The sequence below is a fragment of the Amblyomma americanum genome, chromosome 3 (genome assembly GCF_052857255.1).
Source record: "Amblyomma americanum isolate KBUSLIRL-KWMA chromosome 3, ASM5285725v1, whole genome shotgun sequence".
NCBI lineage: Eukaryota > Metazoa > Arthropoda > Arachnida > Ixodida > Ixodidae > Amblyomma > Amblyomma americanum.
In genome coordinates, this window is record NC_135499.1 from 67852916 (window position 1) to 67878148 (window position 25233).

At 49.7% G+C, this 25233-nt stretch overlaps 1 protein-coding gene across 1 annotated transcript in view; it reads left to right on the forward strand.

Moving 5' to 3' along the window:
- Positions 1-25233, forward strand: part of LOC144123026 (uncharacterized) — a 253091-nt gene that overhangs the window by 166878 nt on the left and 60980 nt on the right. The window contains exon 12 of the mRNA XM_077655952.1: positions 13756-13856. Within this exon, the coding sequence (XP_077512078.1) occupies positions 13756-13856 (101 nt within the window). The remainder of the gene's footprint in view (positions 1-13755; positions 13857-25233) is intronic.

The following is a 25233-nucleotide window of genomic DNA, read 5'->3' on the forward strand; positions in this document are numbered from 1 at the left end:
GGCACTTGTTCAGGAAGGTGAGAGCGATCCTTATTGCGTGGCTCGGAACCATCCCGAAGAAGCTTAGTGTTGGTTTCCAGCAGGTGAGCCTAGCCGACGACGCCGCTAATACAGACGGAAGGTCACCGAATGTAACAACTCCTCCGCGGCGCGGAAAACCTCGACTGACCAGCGTTCCCAACCGCTGGGCATGCAGAGATGGGCTTGCGTCCACGTTGATTTCCTCGCTTGCAAAAAACTCCAAAGACAAAACCGAAAGCACCAAACCACCAACAAAGGAAAGCATAGACGGGACGTTCCGAACAACAAAGCGCTGCCCCACGCGCAAGCGCCCGGAATTCACTCAAGACCCACCCGGCATCCTTCTAATGCCAAACAAAATCCTGCTCGAGAATAATGACCCGTCAATTTTGTCCGAATTTAGGGTCAAAGCGAGCGTCCGCGTCACGTCTGAGGTCGCCAACGACAGTCTGCCACGTTGTACGATAAGCGGTAGTGAGTCAAAGCCTACAAATTTTGAATAGAAACAACATCCCTTATCTATTAAGGCTCTGATCCCCCTAAACCACCCGAAGATCGAGAGTCTGCTTAAAATTTGGCCTACGCTCAGTTTAATCTACGGTTTGTTCTCAAAGAAGCTTGATCGCTCGAGACTGAGAATCAATGTTCTAGTCCAACTCTCAAAGATGCTACCGCGCATCACAGACCTTACTCACTAGCGTACTAGCGAGATGCTTCCCTTAAACTCAATGCGTCAATTCTGCTCCTAGTCACCATCATCTATACACAAAGCTGCTACAGCTGTTCTGCACAAAAATCTGCAGCTTCACATAATTAGGCCAATCTCCGAATACCACAATCGGCTAACTAATCAGGCGCCGTTAAACAGAAGTACGCAAATGCGCACAAATACACCTACTTTCATTGCCTCCGCATTGCACTAGCTACATTTCCGTTAATGTAGCAACAAACCCTTGGTATCGCGACCAAGTTTAACACGTCTGAATCTACTAAAGATACAAAAGCAAACTTGTTCCAAAATTTCAAACACAAAGTAACTTGCTAGCTCTCAGCAGTTCCACCTAAGCAAATAGCTCATCGTCTACTCAGGATCTGTCTTCGCTGCATTCTTGTGAGTGCCCTTATCATTTGGTAGCACTGCAATTTGACACTCATTTCTAATTCAATTAAGCAATAAGCTCTGTCGAAGCTTTGAGAAAGTACAACCATATCTGATCGACTCAAACCTTTAGCCCCAAACGACATAGGCTTTCCCTCGCCGATTTCACGCGCCCAAAAAAATAAGAGGAATAAAAAAGAAACGGCTACTTCGAATGGCTACACGGAAGTGAAGCCTGACTCACCTCCCCCGGTTTGGAAGGATTAGTATTTCAGACGTGCCCGACGCGGTCGCGCTCTGACTGATTGTACTGCTGTCAACTCTTGACAAAAGGCAACTGAAAACCGCCATTCTTGACCGCCCCTGTCGCCCCCACCGCCCCTCGACGCGCTCAAAAGGCTCTGGTAGCCCATGCAGTGCCGATAACCGACTCCTGGCGACGAACAGCGTCCAACTCGAGAAGCTACCCTTCTGTTCTCGTCCCAAGAAAGCTCGGCTAAGCTTTCGCCCTGCGTGCTCCCCGGAATCCCGTGCGGCAATTTAAGGACCCATCCTTCTCAAGTGCACGCGCGGAACCTGCCTGCATACGTGGCCTCTGTTTCTCGAGGCCCCCGCTCGCCTCTCCAGAATGTCACGCAACGTACCACCTCCCTACCTCTTGGACCGCTTTGCTTTTTTTCTTAGCGCCTTTTTGTCAGCTCTGGGTGGTCTGGGTCTTCCCACAAGCCGATGTCCTTTGACAACCGCCGCTCTTGTTCTTGGAAGATGCGGTCTTCCCTTTCCGTTACTGCGGTCAGGTTTAGAACCACCCGCGCGTCCCGTTTGACCACCAACTCCAGCCGCAAGTTGCGAGGCCCAAGGCGGGAAAGTTTTGCTTTTCCTTCCGCCGAATTCTTTTCTTTCCTAACCTCAGCAGCAGTCCGCGCAACGGAATTTATGGCTTCACGTTTGAACCGTTTTGTCTTGGTTCTTGCCCTTTTCCTTTTTTTTAATTCTAGGCTGTTCCGTTTGCGTTTTGTGATAACAACTAGCTTCCTCTAGAGTCTCTTTCGCACCTCGGAAGTCTCCCTCCAAGTCTAAACGGAGCCTCGTCGCCTTCGCAGCACAGTGTCAGCTCTACACAGCTGACAGGCGAACCTTTTACTGCCCCCTACTTGGACCCATCCAAGTTTAAACTGGCCTCTTCGCAGCGCGGTGTCAGCACCACCAAGCTGACAGACAGACCTTCCTCTGCACCCGAGTTCGGCAGTGCACTTCCTTGATAGTGGTCCTAGACCCCCTGCTTATCGCGCTCAGTGCTTTCCTCAGAAACGCAATGCCCATCTAGAGTTGGGCTCTCATCCTCTGCCTCAGCGTGGCTTTCAGTACAGCATTTTAACCCAGCTGCAGCTCCACACTTTTCATATGCCAGCTTCGCAAAGCTAGCCACAACTCTGGCTTCTCCCCTGACGCCGCAGTGACTCCACAACTCGAAGCTGCCCCAATTTAGTATGCCAAAAGTGTTCCCCTCCGTTTCCCTTTCCATGCCTTTAGAGAGCCACCTGTTCTCAGCCTCGGGTTCGACCTGCTCTAACTCCGCTGCTAGTTTCTGCATAGCCTCTTTGAGAACTTTCCTGAAGCTCCTGAAGCTCCGCCTCTTCCTTCTGCATTTCCATTTCCTCAGCTCTTTTACGTTCTTGCTTTTTTGCCCACCTTTGCGTGTTATCCCAAGCGATTTCAAAATTATCTAATTCCGTTTCAAAACTTTTGTTTGCATGGATAATATCCGAAACTTTCTTATTTTCCTCCACATCCACTCCTCACTCATCGCACAAAAAGAACAATTCTGCCCTTGACAATCTCGTCAGGTCCACGGTCGCTGCTTTTAAATAATGGTTTTGCTCGATCATGGTGATTCTGAGCTACTACCCCTGTGCTACACATAAACACCCGATCAACCAGCAGTTCAAATTTTTAACCCAGAATTTGAAGCCTGGAGGATCCAAAGCAAAAACCAAGCAGTCACACGCAGATGCAGAACCATGTCACCCGGTTCATCGCACCGCTGCCAACCAGTTGTTGGATGTGGGGATCGGAGTCGTTTTTGATAGAACTACGGGTCAGGAACGACGCTTGCTCCGACCACCGCCGCCACCACCAGGACGGGACTGCCGACGAGTTAAAGGAGTTGGGATGATAAGAGGAAGGTTATGAGAGGGTTTATTTACATTTGTACACAGTCAGCGGTAAAAAGTGATCTCTCCGAAGAGAGGATCTTAACGTAGGATCATAATGGAGGATACAAAAGGAGGATGTCACGGGTCCCCGTCGACTGCGGAGGGGGTGTTTTCTGGCCAGCCGAAAGTTCCCATGCGCTGCTGACACCTGTTTCTTCATTCAAAGAATCCGACGTGCACGGCCGACGCCACAGGTCGGCCCACTTGAACGCCAAAGTGGTTGTGCAATTAGCCGGGCCAGCAAAGGTATCGGACGACGACCGCAGCCCACCACCGTATTTCCACGGTGATCGTTCTCTACCGGGACCGATGCCGCATTACTTTCCCCAAACGTAGTCACGACCATTGGGGATTAGCTGCCGCTCGTTTACTGCGGCGGCCTCTCCGCTCAGCCCGGAATCCACCCGTGCGACGCTCTTCGGGGTGCTTGGTCAGGAAGGTGGAAGCGATTCTTATGCGTGGCTCGGAACCATCCCGATGATGCTTAGTGTTGGTTTCCAGCAGGTGAGCCTTGGCGACGACATCGCTAATACAGACGGGAGGTGGACGAATGCAACAGCAACCACTTATAGTGGCCATTCCCGGCATTCATCCGTTGTCTGTCTGTCTCCCTGTGTGTATGTATGTGTGTGTGTTCGCTATTCAGACCCCAGTGTCTTGGCAGGCTGGCTGCTCACCTGCCCACTGGGGGGAGGCTACTGCTCGAGCATGCATATATATATATATATATATATATATATATATATATATATATATATATATATATATATATATATATATTAGCAGACAAACAAATGAAATGAGGGGCTCGTTTGACAAACATATTAAGGAAACCAACAGTCACCGAAAACCCAGGTGCATAGGGGACTTTTTCTTTTTTTTTAATTTCTAGTGGCAATGAATTGCCTTTAGAGAAAATTAGTTATAAAGCAGCAGAAAAAACAACCATGCCGCCGGTGGGATCCGAGCCCACGACCTCCGAATATCGCGTCCGGTGCTGTTACCAACTGAGCTACGGCGACGGCTGTCCAATCTGCTGCTTTCTTGGGTATTTATGTTTTGGCGTGTAAGCGAGCCTTGAGAGTGTTCACCAGCGCCACCCTCGTCCATAGCGGTGGACGTAGCACGTCGTGTAATACCGCAAGTGTGACGTAGAACGTCATCTAATGGCGAGAGCAGAAACTGTGCGAGAGCCCTCTAATGCTACCTATGGCATCAAGACTGCCAGAACCGAGACCCCCGTTAAGCTGTTAGCAGACAAACAAATGAAATGGGAGGCTCGTCTGATAAACATATTAAGAAAACCAACAGTCATCGAAAACCCAGGTGCATAGGAGAATTTTTTCATTTTCTTTTAATTTCTAGTGCCAATCAACTGCCTTTAAAGAAAATTATTTATAAAGCAGCAGAAAAAACAACCATGCCGCCGGTGGGATCCTAACGGACTACCTCCGAATATCGCGTCCGGTGTTCTTACCAACTGAGCTTACCAAAACACACACACACACACACACACACACACACACACACACACACACACACACACACACACACACACACACACACACACACACACACACACGCACGCACACGCACGCGCGCACACACACACACACACACGCACGCACACGCACGCGCGCACACACACACACGCGCACGTGTGTGTGTGTGTGTGTGTGTGTGTGTGTGTGTGTGTGTGTGTGTGTGTGTGTGTGTGTGTGTGTGTGTGTGTGTGTGTGTGTGTGTGTGTGTGTGTGTGTGTGTGTGTGTGTGTGTGTGTGTGTGTGTGTGTGTGTGTTATGGGGTCACTCTGGGTCCAGCCGGCCGGGAAGGCGAGCTTCCGTGCAAGCTACACGCAGGCGTTATTCGAGTGCGCAACACGTTTCCCCAACCCGTGGCGCAGAGTCGCAGCCACGGCAGGTTCGGACGAAATAGGCAACGGCAGGGCACGCTAGGAAATAGTTTAATATCCTAACGCGAGGAAAAGCACACTGCGGAAGAATGTTCTACCCGTAAAATAGATGTTCAGCAGCTCACGAAGTCGTTGACGTCGACCGGCGTTGGTGTTCGGGGGCCGGCGGGCAGCGAAAGGGGTCCGTGGGGCACTTAGGTAAGGTCCGGCAGCGAGAGTCGCTTCCCGCCGCGCGTTCCCCCCTTTTATCCCTTCGGGCATTGCCTCCCCGGCAGCAAATCGTTGCCGTCAAGGTTAGGCGTGCTACCCTCTCCGCAGAAGGCAGCGCGCTGCCGTGATGTCACGTCAGTGCTGGGGCGGAAATGAGCAGAGTCGCGGGGGTGCCTTCTCTCCACATTCATGTTGGCCAGCGCGCCCGTGTAAGTCACGGTCGCCGCTGGCGCGGGGTCGAGGAGGGGATACCAGGGTATCCCACATCCTCCCCTCCTTAAGAAGCCTCCCGAACACAGAAACAGGGGCACCATTACTTGATCTTCTCCGCCATCCTGGGATCGAAGTTCTTCAGCTCCCGCAGGTGCATCGGTTGACGGCCGCGCCATGCCCCCGCCGATCAGCTGCTTCGCTCCGAGGGGTTGGCCTCCCGCACGATGACGCTTGGCATCTTGCTCCCTGTCACGGTCTTCCGAGTGCGCGCGGCTGCGCCGTTCCGGTGAATTCGGTCGACCGCCTCCTTGGCGCCGGCTGCGATGGCTTGGAGGCCAGGTTCATGGCTGCGCCCCTGAGGTACTGGGTCAGGTGGCTTCAGGGGCCAGGGCTGCGGCGCTTTAAGGTTGAGGCCGCGGTTGGGCTGCCCTGGCATACCTGGTCAGCAGGCGAGGACCCAGGGTTGCGGTGGTAATGGGGACCCGCAGGCGGTGGCGCACAGTCGGCGGGTGGGCAGCTCCGATGCGATGTGACAGGTAGCAGGAGTGGCCAGGGTGGCGACTGCAGGTCGCGGGCGGGGCATAGCGTCGAACCTTGGGCGCGGCGCGTGGCCGAAGCTGGATGGTGGCTGGTAGTTGGTAGTGGAACGGTGTCGTTCTGATGTGCCCTGCTTCTTTTCCATCTGCGCTGGAAAAGGTCAACACAGATGTAGCCAGCTCCCGCAGCGCGTGCTGCGTGGCTGTTCGACCCTCACGAGAGTCATGAGGGTTAACGCAAGTCAGTCTTGCGTGACACTGATCGGCATGAGCGGCCCGTACGTTCATGCATCTAACGAGACTGCCTGCCGGCTCGCGCCCTCGCTCTAGGCTGCGCAGGCAGATTCTGTTTCTTCTTAGGGCGCAAGTTATAGCGGGACGCGGGGTTCGCCGGCTGATCGCAGCGCTCGTTATCCGACTGCGGCGCGGGTCGGGCTTTGTCCTCTACCCACTCATCTCGCTGCACGTAGCGTTTCAGGTCGCATACGTGCACCGGTCCGCCTGTCGGTTTCGACCGCAATTCCTCGAGCCTGTAAACGAGCGAGGAAAGTTTCTCTCGCACGCGGAACGGCCACGATCCATTTCGGCGCCAACTAGGCCGCAAACTGTTTGCTGGCGTCGCTGAGAACGTGCTGGCGTCGAAGCACCAGATCGCCCACTTCGTAGTGAACATCCCGGTGCGAGCGGTCGTACTGTGCTTTTTGCTGCGCACTAGCAGTGCCCAGGTTGCGGCGAGCCTTGCGTAAGGCCTCCGTCATCTTAGCGCGCAGCTGCGTCGCATACTCAGCTCGTGCTGACGAAGCGACTGGCGTCTTCCTGCTGTCCGATAGAATCCGGTCCATCGGATTTAGCAGCTCTCTACCCAGATTGAGAGAAGACGGCGCATACCAAGTCGTGCGGTTAACGGTCGAACGCAAAGCAAACGCGATCTCCGGCAGATAGGAGTCCCAATTTTGTGCCTCTCAGAGTACGCGACAAGCAAGTGCTTAACGTTGCGATTGACTCGTTCCGTGGGGTTCGACTGAGCATGATAGGTGGTCGTTTTCTTGTGTTTAATGCCAAGTGCAGCGCACGAATCAACGAACACCTTCGCAGTGAAGTAGGACGCGTTGTCCGTTATCAGCTGCTCTGGGAAACCGAACCTGGTGAATACGTCCATCAGCTTCTCCATGATCACTCGTGCCGTCAGCTTTCTAAGGGGGAAAAGTTCAACCCACTTGCTGAAGTGATCCGTGACCACCAGCAAGAACTTGTTTCTACTCGGTGTCATAGGATACGGTCCCATGATGTCACACGCCGCGATTTGCCAGGGAGTCTGGCTGTTAATCGGGTGCATGAAGCCGTGTGGTCGTCCGCCTCGGGGCTTCACACTTTGGCACACGTGGCACGAGCGGGCGTAGCGTGTTACGTCCCTTTTCATGCCAAGCCAGGTAGCAAAGCGACACAACTTAGTGTAAGTCTTGGGGCCGCTTGCATGGCCAGCGATGCACGAGTCGTGAAAGTAGCGTAACAGTGCTGCTCTCAATACTCGCGGTATCACCACCTTACACGCCTCGTTTGTGTCGTTCTCGGAGGGAATATACCTCAGCAGGACGCCGTCGGAATCCAGCAGATACGAATCCATCGCGCTCACAGCACTACCAGCTGTTTCCGAGCGCTCCGCACCGACAGCAAAACCAACTGTCTCCGTGTGCGCGGCGGCCCTGCCGCCCGGCTCTCGGAGCCCGTCGAACAACTTTCGACAAAACGGATCCTTCTGCTGAGCTTCGAGCAGCTCCTTTCTGCTGAACACGATCCCCACAAAACTCGCGTAGTCCACATGGTTCACGCTCTCGCCCTGGATCAACGGTTGCTCCGCGTTCCTCACATGGGCTACGGCTCGGGTCTGTCCCTCACTCTCTCCGGCTGTCGTGCGGTCGGTCGAATGACCTTCCTCGCACTGGACAGGCGCTCGCGAGAGTGCGTCAGCCACAGCGTTGTTTTTCCCTTTGCGGTAGCGCACGGTGAAGTCGTAACCCTGCAGCAACAGGGACCAACGCGCTAGGCGGCCGCTCTGCTCGCTGAGTCGTCTCAGCCAGGTGAGCGCCATGTGATCCGTCTCGATCACAAATGCCACCCCATCGACGAGTAGTCGAACTTACGCAGAGCAAAAACTATCGCGAGACATTCCTTCTCTGTCACCGAGTAGTTTCTCTCAGCCGGCGTCAACGAACGGCTCGCGAAAGCTACCGGACGGAGAACGCCTTCATGCTCCTGAAGCAACACTGCTCCTAAGCCCAGGTCGCATGCGTCGGTTTGAATCACAAACTACCTGTTTAGGTCGGGTAGCTGCAACTCAGCCGTGTCAGCGAGCACTTTGGTGAGGTTGCGCAGTGCATCCTCTTGCTCGTGACCCCAACTCCAGCGCTCGCCTTTCTTCAAAAGCTTTGTCAAAGGCGCCTGCTGCACTGCGCAATCTGGGATGAAATGGCGATAAAAGTTCGCCATTCCCAGGAAGCGCCTGAGACCGGCTATATCTGTGGGCGACGGAAACTTAAGCAAAGCCTCAAGCTTATCGTCGCACGGCAGAATGCGGCCTCTGTCGATCGTGAACCCCAACAGTGTTATTCGGGTCGCGGCGATCTGTGCCTTCTTCGGGTTCAAAGTGATTCCCGCGGACCTCAGCCTCTCTAGGACGTCCGTCAAGTGGCGCAGGTGTTCCTCGAACGTTTTCGAGTACACCACGATGTCGTCTAGGTACGCGAGCGCATGTTGCCACTTCGCATCTCCCAGAACACGGTCCATTAGGCGCTGATAAGTAGCGGGTGCTGCTACCAAACCAAAAGACAATCTCTTGAACTGGAAGAGGCCTCTGTGACAAGTGAAAGCAGTTTTCTCCTTGTCCGGCTCATTCATTTCAACCTGAAAGTATCCGCGGCTAGCATCGAGCGTTGTGAAGCACTTCGCCCCACCTAGGTTGGACACTAGGGAAGAAATGGTTGGTAGAGGGTAGGCGTCTTTCCTCGTAACCTCATTCAGCTTGCGGTAGTCCACGCAAAGTCGATATGTATCGTCTTTCTTTGGAACCAAGACTACCGGGAAGCCACAAGGGCTGTTAGACCTCTCAACAACGCCAATATCGATAAGTTCGTCTAAGGCGCTGTCCAGTGCTTTTCTCTTGGCCAAGCTAATTGGTCTAGGATTGCACTTCCAAGGCAGTGCGTCACCCGTGTCTATTCGGTGCCTGACTAGGGTAGTGAGGCCCGGGCGGTCAGTGAATGTCGCGTTGTACTTGTAGAGAAGCGATGACAAACGTGCCTTCTCCCTCTCCGTCACGCTGTTCACTTCCGACAACAAGGGGTGCGCTGACCTTCCCTGCGCGGCAGAGCAGTTTTCTACCGCGGCACCCTTCTCCCTGCCCTCTCCCTCAGCGGCGTTGGTCCGCTCGTCTCCTGGATCTCGGGCTGGCGGGGTGGATTTGTCACGGTCTCCCCCCGCTCGCGCCGCGTTCGGAGTCTGAATGGTCTGCGACGCCGCGGGCGCTTTCGCGAAAGGCTTCAAGGCACCTGACATGCGCTCCCTGTAGCCTCCGCTGCTGATGTCTATCACAATACCTGTCTTGGCTAGGAAGTCTCGTCCAAGAATTACAGGAACGGATAAACAGGGAACATGAACGAGGCGTTGTCGCCGCACGCGTCTTTTCCAGCGAACCACTATCCTAGCTGCACCGCTTGATTGCGCTGTGCCGCTCCCGAGGCGAAAAGCGGTATCGCACTCTCTCAGCCGGATTTTGTTCTCGCGGAGATGGTTTAACACCTCGTCACCGAACAAAGAAGCGCTTGCTCCTGTATCTAGTAGCGCGGTGAATTTCTTTCGAGCTATCGTTAGCTCAATGAACGGCGCTGACAGGTCAACAGAACTTCCTACGCGACATGCCAAAGGCGCTAGCAAACCAGGGTTTTCTGTGTACGCCGCGCGGGATCGAAGGTCGATCCCCGGCGGCTTTGGCCGTTTCCCGACCGTGTTTGGTCACAGGAGGGAGGGCGGCCACACTCGCGGGCGAAGTGCCCCGGCTGGTTGCACCGGTAGCAACGGTTGCCTGGGCCCCGGCGGCCAGGCGCTGGTCGCCCCGTTCCGGTCGGTCATCTCGAACTCGCGGCGCGGACGGTGGGGGCCGCGTGTCGGCCTCGCGATCTCACCTCGGTTCGTTCCGCTCTGCGGCAGCGTGTTCTGTTCGCAACACGTAGCTGAATGGGTCCAAAGCGCGGTCGGACAATTCCCAACCCCTTGGGACACGCTCGTCAGCATACTGTGCTGACGCTTCAGCTCTAGATGGACTGCGCGCTGAGCTGCCATTCCACGCGCAGCGCGGCTCAAGTGACAGCGATGCGGGTGGGGGCGGCCGATACGCTCGCGCAGAGAAGATGTCTCCCTGAATGCGCTTCGCCTCAGCTGCCAGCTCATCCAAATCTCTGAACCTGACTCCTCTCAGGTAGGCCGTGAAAGTCGGGTGCGCTTGTCTCGTGACACGCTCAACATTCCCCGTGTTTGTGGTGCGAGGGTCAGCGAGGCGATAAAGTTCGTCCATCGCTCGGACGTACTCTAACAGAGACTCGTCGGGGTTCTGGGTTCGGAGCTCCACCTCTCTCCTGAAACGCCACTCATAGTTTGCGGGAAGGAATTCGACGCGGAAGCTTGCGCAAAACTCCTCCATTGTCCTCACTCGGTTGCCTGCTAGTCGGTACCAGCGGGCCGCTTGCTCCGTCAAAGAAACAGGCACAACACGTGCGAGCATTTCGGCGTCTGCGATTCCTGTCACTTGCTGCTAATGCAGCAGACGGTCGAGGTACTCGTTTGCTCCCGTAGTGTCGTGGTACCCCGTGTAGGTAGGCAAGTCTATCCTAACACGTGGTGACTGGGCCGGGGCTTGCAAATTGTTTTGCAAAATACCCGCTAGACTCTGCATAACATGCATTGCGTTCTGCAAGAGCACCTCGGATGATTGCGGACTAACGTTCCCGGAGTTGGGCGCAGCCGCTGATGGCGTCGAATGATGAGGCCTAGGTGCCTTATTGTTCGCGCCGCGGAGCGGCGAGGCGCCCGATGTGGAGCCCCCCATGCCAGGCCTAAGTCCTACCAACGCGTCAGGGGATGTTCCTCGGCTATTCCGCGTGGAACGCCCAAGATTCACAAATTCAAACCCTTCCAACGGCGCGTCAAGTAGGGAGCCCTGGTTCTGTGCCGCTGGCTCTGACAGCCTAAACAAAGACTGCAAGTCACTCCTGTCGGCTGTCAGCCTTTGTTAGGGCGACGGTAGCCGTTCGCTCGAACAAAGGTCACTGCTCGATTGCCTAGTTCGCCCCACGTTCGGGCGCCAAGATATGGGGTCACTCTGCGTCCAGCCGGCCGGGAAGGCGAGCTTCCGTGCAAGCTACACGCAGGCGTTATTCGAGCACGCAACACGTTTCCCCAACCCGTGGCGCAGAGTCGCAGCCACGGCAGGTTCGGACGAAATAGGCAACGGCAGGGCACGCTAGGAAATAGTTTATTATCCTAACGCGCGGTAAAGCACACAGCGGAAGAATGTTCTATCCGTAAAATAGATGTTCAGCAGCTCACCAAGTCGTTGACGTCGACCGGCGTTGGTGTTCGGGGCCGGCGGGCAGCGAAAGGGGTCCGTGGGGCACTTAGGTAAGGTCCGGCAGCAAGAGTCGCTTCCCGCCGCGCGTTCCCGCCTTTTATCCCTTCGCGCATTGCCTCCCTGGCAGCAAATCATTGCCGTCAAGCTTAAGCGTGTTACCCTCTCCGCAGAAGGCAGCGCGCTGCCATTGACGTCAGGTCAGTGCTCGGGCGGAAATGAGCAGAGTCGCGGGGGTGCCTTCTCTCCACATTCCTGGTGGCCAGCGCGCCCGAGTAAGTCACGGTCGCCGCTGGCGCGGGGGACGAGGAGGGGATACCAGTGTATCCCACAGACTGGTATCCCACAGTGTAGCACACATATATAGCAACCTGCCCACCATGTCAGGCGGTAGCTCAATCTTGAGATGCTGCCCGGGAAGAACAACCAAGTCTCACCGAGGGCAGCACCTGCAAAAGAAGAGCAGTGGCACATCGCTTGACCGCTGCAGCACTTCGCCAGAATTAGCAGGAAGACTCCCAAGGATCTGTGAATGAAGAGACTGACCAATGCCGCTATGTCGTCATTCAAATCAAATCAAAGAAATTTATTTAGCATTACTTTCAATACAGAAATCAATGCAAGGACAAGAAAAGAAAGCTGCTTTTCGAGCAGGTTGACAAGGGTTCTTACCCCTAAACTCGTTATCCGTTATCTGTAACCGGTTATCAACCCGTTACCGCTATCCGAATTACTGTCATCTGGATCTGAACACTGGAACCGAAGGGAAAACTTTACTTCTACCGCACATATTTCGCATTTGGCCAAACTACGCAAACTGACTATCGTTTTTTTGTGTGTTTTTGGCTCGCAACTCGCATAGGTACACGCTTGTTTTGGTGTCTGGCTTTTCCCATACTTCAGCGTTTATTATTGCTTTGCTTGCTATAAAAGTTCGTGTTTTTCATAAAAATATTTCAGCTGTGAAAACGTGTTTGTGTCATCGTCTTTTTTTCGGTGTCGTTCTGATTCTCGCTTCCTTCTCAAGATAATTAGTGTGCAACTCGCCAAACTCGCCATCTTACTTTATGAAATACCTTCGTGTTTGAACGCTACCTTTATCAACATAATTTTTTTCCAAGGTATTATCAGCGATGCTAAAGGGTGTTTCATGCACTGGGTTCTTTAGAAACCAATTGGAGCTCTTTACGAAAATATCTACTCTCGCACGGTAGCTGGATTAGGAGCTGTTGGTAAATAAGCGTGAATCAAGTGGCATTTTAATACTATCTCTATCAGTGCGGATGGCAACAAAGCCTGTTATTGTTTTACTGAAAACTTGATTTGTTGCAATAAATGGTTTGTAACAAGCGCATTTTACAAAAAAGAAAAGACACCGAAACTGAAATCAAAACTAGCGCCCTTGTCCGAACTGCTTTCCAGAGTCACACATCTGCAGACACTCCGCCCTCGTACCCCTACCTTCACTGACAAGTTGAGGAATGCATCTTGAATGTACGGTAACTTGTCCAGGGATCTAAAAGAAATATGATGAGGGTGAATGCAAAGTGGAAATACATTTGAGAAAACAAGCTAAACAAGACAGGCAAGGAATATTAATAAAGATGGTTATTCTGGACATAAAATATATTTGTTTTAACATTTAAGACAAAAGCGCAGTAGCAACATGCATAACAAAAAAGAGTACGCAAACACAGCGGCTGTGTTTGCGTCCTATTCTTCTCTTGTCCGTGTCGTTACTGCGCTGTAGTCTTAAGTATGCACAACCTACCAACTAGCCATCCATTACGCATTATGTAAGTTCATGTTGACATGATAACTAAATGGCCTTTTTCGCAAACACCTTGCCCTAAAACAGCCAGGAAAGGTATAATAATTATTATTATTACTTGACTAACAATGATTGCTTTATTTTCTCTCTTTGCTGCTAGATACTTTCGGACGAGATGCGGCAATACCATGGGCTCTACCGGCACGAGGCGTACAGCGGACCCGCCAACGCATTCCACGATCTGGTCAAGTACGTGTCAACGTAAGTGAATCAAGTAGAATGGAACGTGAGAGTATTTTCTCCTTTCCTTGCTTTGCGATGTACGAGCGAAGCGAACGAGAGGCTCTGCAAAATGAAGGGCAAAGGGAGCGCCATTTAACATTCTTATTCCTTGCAGCCTCACTCAATCTTTGCGAGCCCCGCCCCACGTCTAAGAGGAACGAATACTGAACAAAATGTCGTAAGATAGTGATGTAAATGAAAGATGGGGCCTTGCATTCTAAGCATTAAGCACAAAAAATATAAAAAACAACATTTATGATTTTGATTTGGTATTGAAAAATTTGTAATGGTCGCCGTACGGAGCGATTATCAAGCATTTCATGTCGCCTTTGATAAATGTTTTTAGTGTTGTGGGTCATGGTTCGAAAACTAAACATTTATGCAAATTTGCCTCTCTGGTTGGGTTGGAAGACTTATATTAAACTGAGCACATCTCCAACCAAGCAAAACTGGCAGTGGCTTAGCTCGGCTGCGCCAGGACATGCCAGGTACGTTTCCTTGGCTGAGCTTGTTTTTCGGAAACTCGAATGGTTTGTTCAGTGACACGACGGGCCTTCACATCCTGTTCTGCTGGTTCCTGTTGAGTGACGCCTTCCATAGGCTCCATCTCGGCGGCTATGCGCCGTCTATTACGCTAGGCAGTCTGTCATCTCCGTTTGGCAAGGCGTTCCTCTCTCTGTTTATTTATTTATTTATTTATTATAGATACCTCAAGGGCCCTTGAGGGCTTTACATGAGGGCGTCTCCGCTGCTCTCATCGCCTTCTGACGCTCATTCTCTTTTTGTTGAGAGCCAACTGCGAGGCGAAAACCTCAGCATCGGAACAGCTAATCTTTTCTTGACTATACCGCCCTTTAGCAGCGGCTGGACTCTCCTTGTCTGCGTCCATGTCAAACGTCGTGAAAGAACCACCCATTACATCTCCGGCTTTTGTACGGAATGCTGCGCATGCGACGCGCGGTTCGCGTGATAGAGCGGCGTGCAGCAAGGCGGCGACGAAGAACGCGGCACAGCCGTCTCTGGTTGCCATGGTATCGGCGCATGCGCACAGCTGCTCATCCACACGACGTCACACTCGGCTCCGACGGTGGAGCGGCCGCGTGGCCGCGTCGACGGCGAAGCGCATGCCGCACCTTGCTCCTGCCCGGTTGCCATGGTAACGGCGCATGCGCACAACTAGTCTCTCTCATGCACCGCGAAGTGCTCGACTGGTAGCCCAGTGTAGCTGTCGCTACAAAGCTTTAATATCTAAGGTCCCTGTATTTTTCAAAGGTAGCGCAAGCTCCTCCTCTCCTCGCCGTTTCCTCCTCGTCCCTCCGGAGCTCTCGGCCGCCATAAGTGAGCGAAGCGCGCGGCCGAATAGCCGCGCGGGTTATTCGTCACGTGTGAAGCCTTGTCCAATGGGAGAGCAGAAAAAGGCGAAGAAGTCAAAAGAGGGGTAGATGGCGGGGAGGAAATTCCCCTTTCCTATTTGAACAATGGTTTCCGGTGCATTTAGAACTTACGTTTCGAGGCCGGCTCGGCTCCTTCATCAGGGGTGACAGGAGGCAGTAGCTAGCGTCTTTAAGCACGGCCGGTCTCCATGGAAGCGCGCGCGCTCTTTCATGCGGCCTTCGCCTTCGCCGCAGAAGTAATGCGAGTTCTCTTCCGGGAGTCACGCCGCCCACCGCCACTAGAGGCGTGACGACCCTACCGCTGGCTCCACGCCTACTTCTGCGGCGGCGCGCAGTAGTTCGCTGTCCATGGTGTTCTTATAGCATAGGACTCGACACACAGAAGGCTTAAAAAGGAGCGAAATAAAGAAAAATAAAGGAAAGAAAAACGGGGCGGGAGAACGGAACACAACAGACATCTATGCCATATTAGAAAAGCAAAGGAGGAGCGTCGCGTACCCGTGAACTCACTGCAAACACACACACACGCATACACGAGGTGAAAGAGGGAGGCCGGGCTGGGTGGGCACGCGGCTACTGCGAGAAAACAAAAGAAAAAAGGGAGATGGCTGAACGAGGAAGAACAGGTTGAGACTGCCGAAAGTGGCTCCACATAGTCACACGCGAGCCGTTAAAACCACATGAGCTTCCCACAGGAGGACCAGATGGAAAGTCTTGTTTACAGGAATGCAATAAAGAAATAATGCAAAGATAAATTTCGAATATATATATATATATATATATATATATATATATATATATATATATATATATATATATATATATATAACAAAACAAGAAGAACGAGAAGGAGACATGTGGCCCTCGCGGGACCAAAGAATAAGTTTAACGGCAGATGGAAACAACTAGCCGAAACTGACATGCAACAGGGGTATGACCTCAAACAACTCAGTCAGTGATGTTGCTTTGTCTATTAAGGTAGGAATTTTCTCTGGTTTCTGCCATCAAAAGAGACGATAGGGTGCCGTGGTTTTCGTTGATGCCTTTTTGCACTGTGTTAAATCTGACGATAAAGTATGATTCGCGTTGTTCGCGCTACCGAGTGTTTTTAAAGCTACTGTGCAATATCGTTACTTTAAGTTTATCAAACTCATGGCCTTTTTCGCGGAGGTGTCTCGAAAGTGGGATGCCAGGGAGAGATTGGGTGTGTGACCGCTGGTTATTTAAATCTTAATCGGAAGGAATTGTCTGTTTGGCCAATGTATTGCATTTGACATTTGCACACACTCGAGCATGTAAACATTACTGGAATCGCAATTTAAATCTTCTCGGATAACATGTTTTAAATTTTAATTGGTACTTTTAGCCAGTGCTGTGGTTTTCATGTGTTTGCAAATTTGGCATCTGCTCTTTCCGCATGGGCTTAATCCACCGGCCTCGGTATATTGACCGTTGAGTGCACAAGGTAGTTTCTTTCTTGTGTATGTTACCCGGGACCTTCTGTATGTTACCTGTGGGACCATTGCAAAAATTTTTGAGAGCCGCTCACTTTGTTCTATTATACTGAAGAGTTTTTAAAAGATTTTGTTAATATTCGTGAGGTTGTCTGTGAACGTCAGTGCTAGATTAGAGCGATGCGGTGTTGGCGGGATTCCGCTGGGATGTGATTATGATTAGTAACTTGCGCCCTTTTAATGGCATCGTCGATGATTGAAGGCGGGTAGCTCTGTTTCTTTAGAACTTCGCCCATGTGTTAAGCATTTTTTTTTAAATCTTCTGATCGAGAGGAAATGCGTTTGAATCGAATAGCCTGTGAGTATAGAATTGAAGTTTTGTAATGGCGTGGGTGGCAACTGTTGAAATGAAGATACTGTTTTCTGTCTGTGGTTTTTTTATAAACGCTAGTGATTAATGCACCCCGTTCAACGCGTACCAGCACATCAAGAAAGTTAATGCTATTAGTTCAGTAGGTGTGAGTGAAAGAGATATTTGGATGTATGTTGCTGAATGAGGTGATAAACTGAATTAGTTCTTCCTCTGTTTCTGTCCAAAATATAAATATGTCATCAAAAAAACGTTTGTAAAAAGCCAGATTCGTTGGGTACGAGGAAAAGAACTCTGATTCAATTTTGTTCTTAAATATGTTGGCGTAATTTGTTGCCATTTTTGTGCTTATAGCCGTACCACTCGTTTGAAGATAATATGAGTTGTTGAATTCGAAAGTGTTAAGTTTAAGGACCAAATCTGCAAGCGTCTGGATGCCACTTGGACTGGGAGAGTCTAGGATTCTGTGTTATTTACAGGCTCCGACCATGGCCTGGATTCCACCGTCATGTAGGTGTTAGTGTAAAATTACACCACGTCCAGGGTAACGAGGAAAGCGCATGAGGGAAGGTGACATCGGATAATTCTCTCAGGAAATGGTTAGTATCTCGTATGCAAGATAGATATTTCGGAGGTATATGTTTGATGATAAATTCGATGTTATCAGAAATCGGTTCTCTGTGTATTTTCGGAAGCATGTAAAAGCGGCCCGTGGAGGCGTTTTTTGTCGTCAGCGCCTTACTTATTCACCATGGTAATTCACCTTCATCGGTTAGTTTATTGAGAGTTTTTTTCTATGATCTTCTGGTGTTCAAAGGTGGGGTCTGATGATAGTTTCTTATAGAATTTTTGTCGTTGAGTTGGCGGTTGGCCTCCTGAATATAATTACCTTTACCCAAAATACGTATATCTCCACCTTTCTCGGCGGGCTTAATGACGACGTCGGTTCGTTTCCTGAGTGAGTCTTAGGCGTTACGTTGTTTTTTTTTTTGAGGATTGGTGGACCAGATTTTCGTGTCCCGAAGGCCTGAAGTATGCCCTTTTGTACCGCTTTAATATATAGGTCTAGATATTTATCCCTGCCAGTTTTGGGTGTCCACTGTTCCTGAGGTTCCAGGCACCAAGCATTATTTTGGCTTGGTTTGTCGAAAAAATATTCCCGTAGTCTAAGTGTTCGGGAAAAGTCATCCAGATCCTTGAGTAATTGGTATTCATTATACTGGCCATTATTTGGGCAGAATTTTAGGCCGCGTCATAAAAGGGGCTTTTCATCGGGAGTGAGTTGTGAGCTTGATAGGTTGATTATAATTTCCGAGAAGTGTGGCTCTCCAAGTGTTCGGTCTAATGCCATTATATGTTCGTTTACCATTTCGTTTCCGTGTCCTGACTGTACTTATTTCCCCCCTCATAGACAATACAACTTCCTTTAACGAGAGGCCTGTATCGATATCTCGAAAGAATACAAACCACTATTGTGCGTGCAAGTGTCAAGAAGGATTGCAATGCATTGTTCTATGCTCGAAGCCAATGACACGCGACCTTCCCGCTTTTGCTTGTTAAACGAGAGGCCACCAGATTTCTCTTGAATGACTATGGCCGCGCTCAAGTTTCTCTTCATGTTCAAAATCGTCGTATGCACATTAGGTGCACATCACACGGCCCTGTGGAATTTCGCCTCCATCGAAATTCGACCGCCGCGGCAGGGATCGTACTAGATTTAATATTTAATATTTAGTAACCTCTCCACTCTTCCCCCCACCTACTTACTCGAAGAAATAAGCGATCATAGATTGATGCACACTTCAGTACCCATGTACCTTCCTACCAAGCAGCTTAATTACAATCAAGCGTGTTCAGCGAAAATCAGTTTTTTTATGGCAAATATAGAAGTGCAGACTCTCCAATTGCACTAATTTGAAGGAGTAATTTATATATCTAGGCCACAAGAAGAAAAGTTACCCGTCTAATATTGCTTCATAATTACATGACTGGAAATCTGAAGCAGATCTTCCTTATTGTGTGAAACTGGCGAGCACTAGGAGAACACTACATGTACATGAGCAGTCATTAGCACCAATTTTCTCACGAACTAGTGGGTTTAAGCAGTTTTTTTCCAGAATACTGTCGTAGAGAGGGATAGTCTTCCTTCGGGTTTATGTAAATTCAAGTATTTTGTGAAGGAGCTGAAAAATTTATTGTGTGGCTCCTAGTATTGTTGTTTGATGACTCTGGCTTTATGTCCTGTTTTTCACTTGCGGTGTTGTAGCTAATGCTTTTATAGGTTTATTTTTAGTTGTATGCCCCTCTTGCTTGAGCCAACTCAGGCATGCAGTATATCGAAATAAAATAAACAAAATAAACAAATGCCCGAAATGTGACAATGAAAACATGAACCGCATGCTGAGAGACTGAAAATTTTCGAAACCACGTGTGAGACTCCCACGACAAACGAAAACTGGCTGTTATTTTGCGATATGTTCAAGAAAAGGGAACATGTCTGTATCCCAAAAATATACATAAAGAACTGACTCCCACTGGTGCACCGAAAATGTTAAGAAATGTGTTAACAAAAAGTAAAGTGTGCACCGCTGAGCGAAGGAAGTTAACTCTGACAAGGTCTGGCGTATCTGCTACGGCCGCAATCGCGATTAAGGAGGCTAAAAACAATTATTTTAACCACACTTTGCCGGACTTTTGAGAAGCAATTCTGCAAAATCCTGAAAAGTGATTAAACCTAAGAATAACCATCAGTTTCCTGTATTGAAAGATCCGGGTGAACAAGTGATACCTCCAGAGGCAATGCCTGTCTTATTTAACAAGCCTTTTACAGATGCCTTTGCAACGGAATCAGCGCCTTTTAACTTTCCTCAGCCTCTAAAGCTAGAAACGGTCGTCATTAACGCACCTGGTGTTGCCCGTGCTATTGAGCGACACTCACTTAATTGTAGCCTTGGTCCGGACAGTATCGACACTATACTTCTCTAATACTTACCGCGCACCTGTCGGCTACCTTACTAACATTCATATTTCAGCAGCCTTTAGATACGGGATGCACTCCCGATGACTGAAAAATAGCAATCGTCAGCCCAGTTTTTATCTTTTTATTGGCACCAAATGACCAAACTAAATGACAATAACCTGCCTACTAGCAACCAGCGTGGCTTTAAGAAAAAGAAGTCTTGTCAAACACGGTTATTCAAGCTTACAACAGATCTTCATTAATCGGTACACGAATTAATATATACTGACGCCATGTTTATAGATTTTTCAAAAGCTTTTGACTGCATTCCACTTAAAAGATTAATAAAGAAAGTTCACAACATCCAACTGCAACCCTGGATCACCCGTTGGATCGAATAATTCTTAAATAATCGCTCCCAACATCAAAATTAGGGTATTCATTTAAGTTCACGCGTCATATCGGGAGTTCCACAGAGATCTGTCTTAGGGCCTTTACTTTTTTTAATTGATAATAATGAAATAGCATCTAACATATCATCGAGCACACGACTCTTCGCCGACGATTGCGTGAGTTATGGTTGTAAGTTCCTTTGGTGCTGCAACTTAAATGGACCTTATTCTATAGAAAAACTATCTAATTACAGTCTGGCGGTCAGGACAAATAGCATTAGTGTTTGGTATATCACTTTTGCAGGAGTGCATTCACGATCGCACTCGCTGATCATGGTTTTTTAGTGTCAGCGTACGTAAAAAAGGGACACGTACGCTGGTCGAAATATTCTCCGGAAAAATCGTATACAGCGTTTCTAACACAACTGCTGCGGTATCAAGTACTTTGGAGAGTAAGTTTTCCTATGCGCCAGAATAAACCAGCTGCTTAGACTTCAGTTGTCGGTGCCCTTAATTAAATTTTGACTGAAATCCGTGTGAGGGCAACAAGTGGTATAGCCGACCAGCATGAAATATTAGAACAAGAAAGACCTCCTCCTTGTTTTTGTGTTCTGCCTCCTTGCTTACATGGCCCTGTAGATATGACAAAAAACCAAATAGCTCAAGGGCTACTGTTGCTTAACAATATAAACTGCCTTTAGGTAATCACTGGTCCTAGCAGACAAAAGGTCCGCTTTCCTGTGGTTCAGTGGGCAGTGTGGTTGACCTGAACGCCTAGACAGTGAAACACTATTTCAGCCGAATGTATATTTTCTTGGCATCGACCGAGAATTACGTCCACTTTAAAGCATGATTGTGTTCATTTTTTGCACTCCTCTGTATAAACATTTCCTCTATTCAGAATCAAGTAGCCGCTGTAATCGTGTCGCCCTCTTGCACTGTTATCCGCTTTATGTCCAATTTGTTCCTGAAATTGTATCAGTGCCAGCTGTTATTGCCTGTTTACGAGGTATTCCAAGGCCTGAATTGGGAACAGTTGGGTATAGGAGTTAATGGAGAATACATAAATAATATGAGATTCGCTGATAGCATTGCCTTGCAAATCAAGATAAATGAGTTATACAGGCAGAGCAGAACGGCTGGTCTAAAACTTAACATGCAGAAAACCAAAGTAATGTTCAAAAGTCTCACAAAGCAGCAGCAGTTCACAATTGGCAGCGAGCTGCTCGAAGAAGTAAATGGATACGTCTACTTAGGGCAGGTAGTGACAGCTCATCCGGATCATGATGGTTCAGCTTATGTTAAGGACAACGCAGCGAGCTACGGAAAGAAAAATGATAGGTGCAACGTTAAGAGGCCGAAGCGGGCAGAGTGGGTGAGTGAACAAATGCGATTTAATGACATCCTAGTCGAATTTAAGAGGAAGAAATGGGCTTGGGCCGGGCATGTAATGCGAAGGCAAGATAAAGGCTAGTCCTTAAGGGTAACAGAGTGGATTCCAAGAGATGGCAAGCGTAGCAGGGGCGGCAGAAGGTTAGGTGGGCGGATGATATTAAGAAGTTTGCAGCCATGGGGTGGGCGTAGCTGGCAACGGACAGGGTTAATGGGAGAGTCCTTTGCCCTGCAGTTTGTGTAGTCAGGCTGACGATGACGATGATGAAAATCAACCGCTTGATAGAGTGTTAGGTTATTCATTACAAAGTACCCGGTAGTGATGCCGTAACGTACTTGTGTGCAGGTTTTTTACATTTTATCACAGACGCACAGTCACGGATAGAAGTTTTTCAGCATACGGATTCGCAGAAAATTTACTTCGCCGTTGCCTCGCTTCCCATTCCGCTGGTATTTGTTCCAGCGGCTGGAACACCCATGTCTTCTCATGAATATAGGCTTTTCATTGGCCTAATTTGCCTCACCTGACAGAAGTAACGTTTTTTTCGACACATCCACATCCTGCAAACTTTTGTCCATGACGGGACTCTTTTAATGCGACAGGAATTAGAGTGGTCGCCACACCAAAAGCCCGCCGACACCGGTGCACCGAGATTCGCTGATCGGCTGTGAAAGGTCACATGACCTTGTGAAGTTGTCAGAAAATGCTCTAATGGGCCACCCTGATTAGTGCAGATAGGTCGCGTGACCTTGTGACGCTTCTCAACATGCCCAACGGATTGTCAGCAACGTGCCCTGCCCTGGCGGGTGGCAATTACATTGATCATTGGTCGAGAGAGGTTAGGTTACCTTGCTATGTCATGACAGCACACCCACCGGGTTGTGTTGTGAGCAGCCTAGATTCTAGACGGCAACTTACATAGAGAATCGAAATCAAAAATCAGAAAAAATTTGATATCTGCAAATAGACGCTTTTAGCATACCGGAGACGTACTGCTGGAGACGTATACCAGTTTACCGGACGCCGGCTGCTCACGCCCAGCGGCTCCCCCTCACCTTAGAAACGCCACTGCGCATGCACAGGCGGGGTCCGGTAAACCGGTATACGTCTCCGGTATGCTAAACACGTCTAATATCGGCACCGTCACCGCAAATTGCACTGACCGACTGCCGACCATCGGCTGCTCAGTGACTCCTGGGTGCCAAATCTAGCTGACTGAAGGCACTGCATTAAGCTTTTTCTATTCTGTATGGAGGAAAAAATCTGAGGAAAATTGGCACTTGCTAGAATACAGAAAGTTTCTGTGATAACGCTTTCTCTAGTGCACTTCACGGAAACCGTGCAGTCTTATTCAAAGTTAAACTGGCTTGAGTTGGTTGCTCAGTGCATACAACAGGCCATTAACATGTGGAAACCATTTGCTTCTGACTTGCGCCTTTGCTATCTTATTGTTGGCTGCCAGCTCACGGTCGCTGCCGGCTACTGTACGACTCCTTAGTACTGGGTGCATTGTTGTACATTTGGGTGCTTTGGCAGCTGATAGATATTTTACTTACCACCACGCTGAATGGGCATAGAAGTAAGAATTCCTTTACATGCCTCAGACATGCACTACTGTGGCTTCGCTAGGTATGTCTCGACCGCTTGAGTTAACAACGTACACATCATTGTTTCCTTACCTGGGCTACTATTAAGATTATTCATGAAAAAAAATTATTTGCATCGTTCATCAGAAGCGTGATTCTCGACGTGATGGTGTGATTTTCAGCTGCACCTGCCTCTTCCATTGTTCGCAGTATGATGTGCCAAAACGTGGGCAAAAGTAGTGCAATTCTAGTGCTTGAATGAGCTCAGCAGAAGTACTAAAAAAAGACTGACACCTGTGCAAGTGCTGCCTGTAAGCAATAATGATTTGGTTGCATGAATACAGGATAGATACAAAGGAACTAATTTCTTCTATGGAACATTTTGTTACCGAAAACGAAACTGCTTATTATTTATTACCACTGTATTTAACTAAGGATAGTGTCTAGAGCATACTATCCAATGGTAGCGTATTCAGCGCTATAATGTTAACCTACAGTGCACGCAGCACACCTACCAGCCACATCCGATGCTTCTCAACATCAGTCTGTGTCATCACTTTCTAAGATCAAGTTGGAACAGCGTAGTCATCTTCTTTCATGCCGCGGTATAGCTTTGAAAAAAATAAAAAAATCAATCTATGACCTTGTATTGAAGCTTAGAGGGCCTATTATTCGCCCTGCACTTGCAATTTACGTTACTTATGAATTATTATTTGGAGGAAGTCTAGTATAATGGCAATCATCAAGGGAATTGAGATTGCTATTCCTGATGCTTGCAATGCAGCCACTGCTAATATTACTGAGTGCTATTTGCACAAGATCACTGTCATGCGTAAGCAGCAACATAGTGCTGTCTCATGCAAGTATTTTTGATTACTCTCATATGAGCATCTGTGGCTGCAACAAAGCGTTCGTTACCTCGTTCTCTTAGGCAAAAAGCTTATTTAACTTTACCAAGGTGCAGCTCCAGTTAAAATTCAAATGCGCCGTCGAAGATCATTGTTATAGTATTGTAAGGGGGTGAGCATAGAAGCGAATGCCGAAGCGGGTCACCGACGTGCCCTAACGAGGGCGCGGGAAGAGCGCCCCGTAAAACAACAGTACACGTTGCTGGCGGGAGTCAGACTGGCCCCTCTCCTTGAAAAGCGGGGGAGCGTTTATTATCTTTTCCCTCTCCCTTTTTCCCCTCGCAGCTGGGTGCCGCTACGAAGGCGCCTGTGGTGCCCTTGGCGTCTGCTGCCTTGGGGAATCGTCACACCCCTCCCTTTGTTGTGAAGCCTGCTGCACTGCACTAGGACGAGCCGTGTCTTGTTTCCGCCTCTACAGTCCGTAGTAGATTACAGGCTTGCGGACCCGGGTAGACCGACGAAGCTGGGGGGGGGGGGGGGGGGAGGGGCAAAGGGGCCACACTTGACTGCTGTTGCCGCGCCGAGGCTGTTGTAGACGGTTCTGTGCTTAATGAGCAGCGAGGGGGGGACAGCTTTTCCGTATCCGTTGTCGCTGCTAGTGCAGGAAGGGGCTCCTCGTCGTCTGAGAGAACGCCGGGCGTCCTTCGCGGTCGCACGTGGTCCGCGTGCCTGTTCCACAGCCTTCCGTCTTCGAGTTCTATTTGAAGCGACGAAGAACTTGTGGGATGGCGAACCGTTCCGGCAATCTAAGCTGGGCCTGGTCGAAAGTTCCTAACAAAGACGGACTCGCCGGGTGAAGGCAAACAGCTTTTGCGTGCGTTACTATCGCAGCGCATCTTTTGCTTCAATTGCTTGAAGTCCGCATGCGCCCTTAGGCTGGGGTGCATTCGCTGAATGGGC